This window comes from Engraulis encrasicolus, chromosome 6, assembly GCF_034702125.1.
Source record: "Engraulis encrasicolus isolate BLACKSEA-1 chromosome 6, IST_EnEncr_1.0, whole genome shotgun sequence".
Lineage (NCBI taxonomy): Eukaryota > Metazoa > Chordata > Actinopteri > Clupeiformes > Engraulidae > Engraulis > Engraulis encrasicolus.
Window position 1 is genome coordinate 34,090,869 of NC_085862.1, and position 10,000 is coordinate 34,100,868.

The 10,000-nt window shown below is 45.6% G+C and overlaps 1 protein-coding gene across 6 annotated transcripts in view; it reads right to left on the bottom strand.

Annotated features, from left to right (window-relative positions):
* clocka (clock circadian regulator a) overlaps positions 1–10,000 on the bottom strand; it is a 98,493-nt gene that overhangs the window by 29,748 nt on the left and 58,745 nt on the right. For all 6 annotated transcript variants that reach the window (XM_063201349.1, XM_063201352.1, XM_063201348.1 and 3 more), the window contains exons 5-9: positions 4,693–4,752; positions 2,759–2,907; positions 2,551–2,642; positions 1,002–1,091; positions 106–226 (exon numbers count right to left, since the gene is read on the bottom strand). In XM_063201349.1, coding sequence (XP_063057419.1) covers positions 106–226; positions 1,002–1,091; positions 2,551–2,642; positions 2,759–2,907; positions 4,693–4,752 — 512 coding nt within the window. The remainder of the gene's footprint in view (positions 1–105; positions 227–1,001; positions 1,092–2,550; positions 2,643–2,758; positions 2,908–4,692; positions 4,753–10,000) is intronic.

Consider the following 10,000-nt stretch of genomic DNA (forward strand, 5'->3'; position numbering starts at 1 on the left):
TATCAAGCATTATGTCTCAAATAGCCCTCTTTCAGTCAGACACAGAGAGAGGACTATCATGTAACGAGATGGAGGACAATGGTGAAAGATTGTGGGGGAACTCACTCTTTAGGTACTCTGGCGTGAGCGCCTCCCCGTCTAGGATGTGCGTGGACAGGGCCTTGTAGACGTCCGAGTGCTCCCCCACGGGTAGGAAGTTCAACAGGTTCTGGTCTACCAGGTCCGTCTGTAGAGAGAGAGGGAGAGAGATAGAGAGAGGGGAGGAGGAGGAGGAGGAGGAGAAATGATATCAGGCGAGCTTTCATAACTGCACCCAAACTCTCGCCCTCGCTCTTGGTGTCTCAGTCGCACACAACCTCTCACACGCACACGCACACACACACACACACACACACACACACACACACACACACACACACACACACACACACAGAGATCTCGATCTGACCTGACGCCAACATCTGTTCTGGATGTCCTAGTGTTATGTGCAGCTCCGTTGTTGCCTTGGCTCCTGTTGTGCTCAGAGCAGGCCCACAGAGCAACAGGCTCCCGTAAATCCTAGAAAGCTGCCGCCCCCATCCCCTCCTCCCCACCCCACCAGCCCTCTCTGGTGCCTGTGTCTCGCCTCTGCCGCCTCTCCCATATAACTGTCCTCCTATTGCTCAAATGACACATCATGATGTCCCTCACCCCTCTAAACTGACCCCATCAGTCCCAGCTCGAGGTGTACTATGGTGTTGTATAATGGGGATCGGAACACGTCAAAGTGTCGACCCAACGCCGAGCAGACCTTGCTTTGCACACACACACACACACGCACACACGGGCGTGCACACACACAGGCGCACACACACACAAGCACATACACAGGCGCGCACACACACACAAGCACATACACAGGCGCACACACACAAGCACATACACAGGCGCGCACACACAGGTGCACACACACACAAACACATACACAGGCGCGCACACACAGGTGCACACACAATACTCACTGGCAGATGCTCCAGGAGCGACGTGACGCTTTCTGAGACATAGATGATGTTGCCATCGGTCATGATGGCCAGAAAGAAGCCATCTAAAGCCTGCAGCACAGACACAACAATACAAATCACTTTTAATATTGTAAATTAGTTAAGTGCAATGTGCCGTTAACAATGACTATGAATGAAGGAATGAAGACTGTTTTTGCTTTTAAATAGGCCATTAAGTGGAGAGCCTGAAATATAACACTTCAATGTTGCCCATTTAAGACCACGTTGAATGACGACATGAAAATAATTTGTGCTTTCAAATACTTTTTCAATGCGATAAATGTAGCTCTTTTTAAGGGAAAGGTAAAGCTTAGAGGTCATAGAAGTCAGGTATACTATAATGAACTGCTCACATTTTACAAACTTAAAGGGGTATGCCACTATTTTGGGGCTTAATACAGTTAAAATCGTTGACTGGGGTTTATAAAGGTGGTAAAGTGTCTTATTTTTCATGTTTAGCATTGTCTTGCTTTAAGACAAGTTAAAAGAGGGAATATGTCGCTAAGCTAGTGAAAGTCAATGGATCCGTGTAGCATTGTAGCATGCTACACGGATCCATTGACTTTCACTAGCTTAGCGACATGCTCCCTCTTTTAACTTGTCTTAAAGCAAGACAACGACTTACATGAAAAATAAGACACTTTACCACCTTTATAAACCCTGGCCAACGATTTTAACTGTATTAAGCCCCAAAATAGTGGCATACCCCTTTAACAAAGCACCCTCACGACTGTAATGTCACCATGATGGACTTAACTGATGAGCATTTCAGTGATGATGTCTATAGCTTATTACTACAACCATGATATTAGACTAATATCTTTGGTTGCCCCGATTTGACCTGTCTGGCTAATTCAAAAGCAACAGCATTCTGGCATTGACAAGCCTTTCTTATTAAATATGCTTCGTATGGACCGACATATGTTTTTCCTCGCATTCAGGCAAACAGCTCCATGCCTGAAATCAGACCCAATGCCTGAATACCATTAGCACACCAATGTCTTTCAATATTCAGCTAGTCAACATGTCTATGAACCACTCATGGTCTGATGAGGCACAATGTCTGACTCATGTAACCTGATGAATAAGGGCTTCCGCACACCGGCTCCGACAAAGTGCTGAGCACTGCTCCGCAAAAGTTCGATTCCATTGTTTCCATTGTCGGCGCCGCCCATTGACTATCAATACTATGTTCGTGTGAAATTGGGTTTGGGGGTCCGAATAGTGTGTCGGAAGCGAAAGTGCTCCGCAGTGCTGTCGGAGCCAATGTGCGGCCGTCCTTAGTCTCAAGGCCTCAAGTGAATATGTCTCAAATGCGTTAAAGTTAGTCTTCACACATTAAAGTGATACTAACAAGGGGTTTTGCTGTCAACCTTCTTGTAATGTTTCAAAATCATATCAGCAGTTCATCCTCTTACTCACTACATGATGAAGAGCTCTGGATAAAACACCACAGACAGGATGGGATGGCTTGTCTGAGGTAACAGGAAGTAGGAAGAGCTTCACTTACCTCCAGCATGAGCTGTGTGAACTCCTCGTTACTAAGGAACGGAGGCTTCCAGTCTTGCCGGATCTCACTCGACTCCGACTGGGCAGCGATTTCTGTCAGAGGAGACAACAAAATGGATGTAAATAAGCGTCGAGTTTCTTTTTTTTATCTGGCATCTGAGGCCGTGATGGTGACGATGGCTAATAAGATACGAGCAGAGTTTTCAAACCTTTGTGTTTGCGCAGAAAGTCGATGCTCTTCTGCAATATGGTGGACTTGTCCATCTTCCGGGTGTTGCCCGGCAACATGGTGCCCAGTTCCTTAATGAGGACATTGAACTGGTCTCGCCTCTTCTTCTCCGACTTATTCCGAGAAACGCTGTTAACACATACAGTACATTCAAGCATACAATTGTTGAACACCCCAGCACTGATTTTCCACCCTACCACAGTGGCCCACATCTTAAACGCTGGACAAACACACAAGTACACAAATATTGAAAAATGGTCACACACAGATAACTGGTCAAATAAGTACCCACACATGAGGACATACAAATTTGAACACACTAATAAAAGCCACATACACAAACAAACACATGTGCATGCAAAAAATCGTCATGACAATGCATCGTGATACTTATTTTCACGATATACAGCATCGATTCATGACAATGTATCGCAGTACTTATTTTCACGATACTATATTGGCTCATGACAATCGCTTATTTAATAATGATAAAATTGAATTTGCCACTGGCTCATTTTGTTCAGTAGAGTAGGTAATATTTCTGTTGTTGCGGAAGCTCTCTCACAGATTCTAAAATGCTTTAATAAAATACATTGACTGAGGAATGCTACACAGTAACACTTTTTACACAGTTACTGAAGTAAATATCGCAAAGCATCGTGATAGAATCGCATCGTAGCATGTGTGTCTTGATGCACACTGAATCGTGAACCTTTTTGCCTATACCCACCCCTAATGCACGCACGCACGCTCATGTACACACAGCTTCAGCACAGCTTTAGTCCTTTCTGTTCTGTTCCCTGTGCTCCCCTAATAGTCTTCCAGAAGTGGAGTATTACCCCAGTGTTGTCTTATCAAGCACCCCACTTCACTGACTAATAGCCTGGGTGTTAGGAGCTCTGCGTGGCCTAAATCGGCTCATATTTCACTCTGGCGTACACAATCTTGAGCGCTTTATTAAATTAGTGGCTGGCTTCTCCGTGCTAGAGGAGCTACACTCATGCGTCAAGCCCCTCAGACGGCTATACACTTGATTTCTCTTATGAGAGATGAGTTGGAGCACACAGCAGCTTCATCTTTTATCTTTTATTTGGTGCAAACACAGGTGACTAACATTTTGATGTCAATAAATACTCTTCATTGTCCATCAATTTGCTTTATTTCTCCGCCTGTAAGGACGAGGGGTGTTAGATGCAGATAGATAATGTGTATGCTAGTGCGCATATGAGTGTGTGTGTGTGTGTGTGTGTGTGTGTGTGTGTGTGTGTGTGTGTGTGTGTGTGTGTGTGTGTGTGTGTGTGTGTGTGTGTGTGTGTGTGTGTGTGTGTGTGTGTGTGTGTGTGTGTGTGTGTGTGTGTGTGTGTTGAGGACCAAGGTTCATGTCCAGCCAGGCTCATTTCCCAATAGAGCTCGAAAGTGACGTCACTTCCCCCGATTTCATGGGACCTCAACGGCGTTTTTAGCCGAAAATCGTAGCATGTAATCCAATGGCGGTATTAAAATGATATTTCGATCCCCTTCGAGTTGTGCCACGAGCTCCATATATGTTGTTTCTGATATTTTTGTTTAATTTTTCGTACGAACCCCCAAACTTTTAAGAAAGCTGTGTTTCTTCACATTTTTCATGCCGACGGCCTCGGAACAAAACATTGATACTTCTGCATGAATAATCTTTATCTAGCCTCTTAAACAGCATATTTGTAGCCCAGTGCATATCATGACTGAGATCAGAAGATATTTACTCTCTACCATGTTGTTAGATGGTCAGCTTAGGTCCCGTGAAACACGGAACTAAGGGGCGGGACTTTCGAGCTCTATATGTGTGTGTGTGTGTCACTGTATGTGTGAATTTGTGTGCGCACGTGTGTCTGTGCTTGCTTGCTTGTATACTTTTTTCCCTCTGAGGGAACTCACCGTTTTGCTTTATCCTTCTCATCTTCTTCCATTAACCCATCAAAGATACTGCTATCATCCCTGCAGATTAAAACACGACAGAATAAAGCGTTAGAAAGAAAGATCTCAGCCCAGAAACAAGGTGTTTCAAGTCCTTCCCAGAATAGCCCTGCTCCAACCACAGCCAACCTCAACCACAGCATTCACGCTACCGTTCTCCAGGAGAATGCTGCACATAAATGATTAAGAGATAGCACAACTCGTAGCAGGAAAACAAGGATAATCTCAGACCCATTACGAGGACGCTTTGAGCTATGAGGTCTGCATCTAGAATTTGGTCTTTTCATCAGCATTGGGCATAATGAGAGTTTTTGGAAAAGCAATGTCATGTACTTCTAAGGGTATCTTGTTAGCAGCTTTCGGCAAATGGAAAGCATCCAACATGGTTTGTTTTTTCATCGGACCTAAGGTCAGTCATGTAAAATGGAACGCGCCATAACCACATGAACTATTTGAACACTATGTGAACTATGTTGTCGTACTGCCAAGCCCAAGATGCTGCATTTATCATAACAGTGATGCCTTCATTGACCTTCATAACAGTGCTGACATATTACATTAAGACATATTACTTACAAAGTCAATTCACTGTCTAAACTCAATTTGGCCAAATGTCGTTACTGACCTTTGGCTTAGTGGGCCAGTGGTTTAAAGTCTGACTTTAGTTCCTTTGCTTATTCTATCATATGCCTCTTTCCCACTCTTGTCCAATCTCTTTCATTGAGCATCCATGGTCATTTAAAAATAAAAATCTTAGATTACACTATTTTTTACTGTCATATTCACTTTTCATATTCATCATACACTGACTTTCAAGATATGTACAACATAACATCATGTACTTCAAGGATAATGGTTGGATACGTGCAGTGTAACTATATCATAAATGACATGCTGACAAATGTAAATATGCAGTACTAAAAAAGAAAACGTAAAATAAAATGTCACCAAATACTAAAAAAAAACCAAATAAAGGCAAACATCATTTTCCCACAGCTAAGTCACCACGGCCTGACCCAGAACTTCCTTCCTGCGACCTGCGGCAGCGTTTGTTATTGCGGTGCCTGTGTCTTTAAACCGGATTGTAGGTCAGTGGAGGAGCCTGCGGAGAAGAGCAGCCCGCAGTACCGGACTCCAGCCAAAGGAGGGCGTTGGCGAGCCCCCTGCTGCTCTATATATAGTGCCGGCCAGTCCAGCGTCAAGTGACTCAGCTGGTGGCACGGCAGAAGGCGAGGCTAGGCGAGGCGAAAGGGCTACTCCTCAGCGGCTGTGCGCCAGGGGAAGGAGCATTATCCAGCTTTTTTGTACACATACGCGTGTGCGCGTGTGTGTGTGTGTCAGAGGGATAGTTAATGCAGCTCCTCCTCGTATCTTTTTTTCCCCCTCCCCACATCTCTGAGCGCTGCCCTGTCTCCCAGGTGGAGTAGGGTGTTTTTTAAGGTCACATATGACACATGGACGTGGGTCACGGAGTGCAAGCATTGTTACTTACAGGCCCTCGGGTGGAGAGCCCCTGGCCTTGTTATCCCCCTGCTTCATACATTAGGCCAGTGATTCTCAAAGTGTGGTCCGGGGACCACTGGTGGTCCGCGACAGAGCTCAGGTGTTCCGCAAAGGAATTTCTACTTTTCCAAGACAAGCTAGCAGAAGACTACATGTAACATTATCAAAAAAGCCAAAAATGTCTGAAGTCATATTTTCACCACAATAACACAGGCTTGTAAATGTGAATAAAAAGTGATCTGCATCAAAATTAGTGTCGAAATAAAGCGTCAATTCAGTTGTCAGGTGGTCCCTGCACATTTTTGGGGGGACAAAATGGTCCTTGGTCTGAACAAGTTTGAGAATCACTGCACTAGGCTGAGGACATGCATGAGAGGAGGAGGACAAAGAGAAATGGAGAGGGGATGTGTGTGAGAGAGAGAGAGAGAGAACATGAGTAAGTGTGTGTGTGTGTGAGTGAGTGAGTGAGTGAGTGAGTGAGTGAGTGAGTGAGTGAGTGAGTGAGTGAGTGAGTGAGTGAGTGAGTGAGTGAGTGAGTGAGTGAGTGAGTGAGTGAGTGAGTGAGTGAGAAAGAGAAAGAGAAAGAGAAAGAGAGAGAAAGAGAGAGACAGAGAGAGAGAGAGAGAGAGAGAGAGAGAGAGAAGGAGAGGGGGGGGTGTAGAGAGAGAAAGTGAGACAGAGGAGGTGAGTGATATAGAGATGGGGAGAGAGAGAGAGAGAGAGAGAGAGAGAGAGAGAGAGAGAGAGAGAGAGAGAGAGAGAGAGAGAGAGAGAGAGAGAGAGAGAGAGAGAGAGAGAGAGAGAGAGAGAAAGAGTGCAAGATAGGGCAAGACAAGAGAGACAATGGATATGGAAAACAATACACATCTACATCCACATCATTTCCACTTATAACGTGTGGGTCCTCCGGACGAACCAGGAAAACAAAAAAACAAGTGCAGCATAATAAAGTGGTGTGGGAGGAGGAGGAGTCTTATGTAGCCGGCCGTGATGCGATGCGTGTACATGTTCCACACAGCCTGCAGGGATCTCTGAGTCACATCTCCAAATGTCCAAAGGACACACACACACACACACACACACACACACACACACACACACACACACACACACACACACACACACACACACACACACACACACACACACACACACACACACACACACACACACACACACACACACACACACACACACGCTCACAGACACACACACACGCAGACACAGACACACGCACAGATACACACATGCGCAGATACACACATGCGCAGACACACAAACACACAAACACACACAAACACCGACACGGATACGGACATACGGGTACACACAGTCACACAGACACGTAAACACTCACACCCACGGTGGCCAAGGGTTAAATTCATGTGCATCTCTCGCACAGTGTGTCTTGTGTGTTCATGTATGAATGTACATGTGGGAAAGGGGAGATGAGTGTGGATCAGGATAATAATAGCAATATGTAATGGGCCCTGAAGAAAAACAAAACAAAAAAAACACTCGTGAGAAGAAAAGCACTCCATCTGGTTCATGCATGGACTGTGAAGTACATGGTGTGTGTGTGTGTGCTGCGCGACGCGAATTTAAATGCAAAACACACCATTGTATTTACATACTTTACATACCTGACAAATGGGACTGAATGGACGCACCCTAAGACCTACAAGGGTGTGTGTATGCCCGTCTGCTTTGTTTACGTACAGGCCTGTGAGACAGGGTGTGTGTGTGTGTGTGTGTGTGTGTGTGTGTGTGTGTGTGTGTGTGTGTGTGTGTGTGTGTGTGTGTGTGTGTGTGTGTGTGTGTGTGTGTGTGTGTGTGTGTGTGTGTGTGTGTGTGTGTGTTTCTAAGTAAGTCAGGAAAGACCTCCACATCACTAGTCTTTTAAGCCCATCTATTAATCATGTACAGGCAACCCAGAAGAAACCCCAACAACACTACATGTGTGGGCCACAGAGAGCGGCTCCTGTAAGCAGTGTGTGTGTGTGTGTGTGTGTGTGTGTGTGTGTGTGTGTGTGTGTGTGTGTGTGTGTGTGTGTGTGTGTGTGTGTGTGTGTGTGTGTAGGCCTGCCGACAGGGGGGACAAATGGGTATGGGTATATGTTGTCCTGGGGGCCCAGAATTGGGTGACATTACATTGCATTTATTTGGTAGGGGACCCTTTCAGATGATTTTGTCCTGGGCCCAGCGAAAGCGGTCAGCGGCCCTGTGTGTGTGTGTGTGTGTGTGTGTGTGTGTGTGTGTGTGTGTGTGTGTGTGTGTGTGTGTGTGTGTGTGTGTGTGTGCGTGCGTGCGTGCGTGCGTGCGTGCGTGCGTGCGTGCGTGCGTGCGTGCGTGCGTGCGTGCGTGCGTGCGTGCGTGCGTGCGTGCGTGCGTGCGTGCGTGCGTGCGTGCGTGTGTGTGTGTACTGCAAAAGAAGGTGCATCCCGATCCCTATCCCCCTCCTGCATGCTGCCACATAAGCCCTTATTATGGCAAGGATACATATACATGCCAGCGATGCCGCAATGTTGAAGAAACAGGATGCTTTCTGCTGGAGTGACAACAATAACGAGACTTGTGTCCCCCTGAGCCTTACAAAGACATGGGGTAAAGAGGGAGAGAGAGGGAGAGGAAGAGGGAGAGGGAGAGGAGAGAGAGAGAGAGAGAGGCGGAGAGAGAGAGAGAGAGAGAGGCGGAGAGACAGAGACACACCGAGAGAGAGAGAGAGAAAGAGAGACAGAGAGAGACACAGAGACAGAAGCGGAGAGAGGGCGTGTTTCCTCTTTGTAATAAGACAAGAACGTTTTGCGAGCCCATTTGCCCACTGGCTTCCCCAGAGTGTGCTATCAAGTTGTCTCTGAGATATACGGCAGGTGCCAGCTGATAATTTTAGGCAAGCTCCTACTACACCGTTTTCATTTCGGCGCCTTCAGACCCGGCTGACATCCCAAAATACAAGTGTGGAAACCTGGAATAGGACCCAGTCAGAGTCCCAGAGTTTCCATGCATGTCTGCAGTGCATGCATGCATATGTATGTGTGGGTGTGTGTCTATGTGTTTGTAAATGTTTCCGTGTACGTGCATTTCAAGTGTCATTACGTTTGTGTGTGTTAATGTATGCACAGGGTTTTCCCCAGCACTTTACGGTTAAGGCGCCCACCCTGACAACAAACATCTACCACCTTTACTAGGTCCTCTGGAAAGATAGGAACTGCAAATGTATTTTCTTAAAGGGACACTGTGCAGGAAACGGTCAAAAAAGGTACTGCAACTATGCTGCTTATTGAAATTGGGCTGCCTATTGCCAAATTTGATCTTTACATGAAAGTTTAATAAGTATTAAAGACATATTTTCTAGTATGGTCCAAGTACAGTCATTTTAGCAGCTAAAAATGGCTATTTTTGGAAATGCAAAATGGCGAAGATCCCCCTTTTCATGTATGAAAATGTGCAATTTTTCCAGTCATAATGAATACTTAGAATTTGATGCTGTTGGTAAGTATTCATGAAAAAGGTAACACTAGTGAATGGGCAGCATGAATTCTGGAAATAAACAACTAAAAATCTCACACAGTGTCCCTTTAAGTTGTTTTGCAAAAAGGTGTTATGCTATTGTTTTGGGTGAGCTATGGAATTACGGCTATCCCTCCAACCACTTTGACTAGCAAATGAAGAGTTTGATTGCAAAATGATCCTAACGCCATTGTTTGACTTTTGCATCTCAATCATCTCATTACTAGAAATGACAGACTGCATTTCATCCATGTGT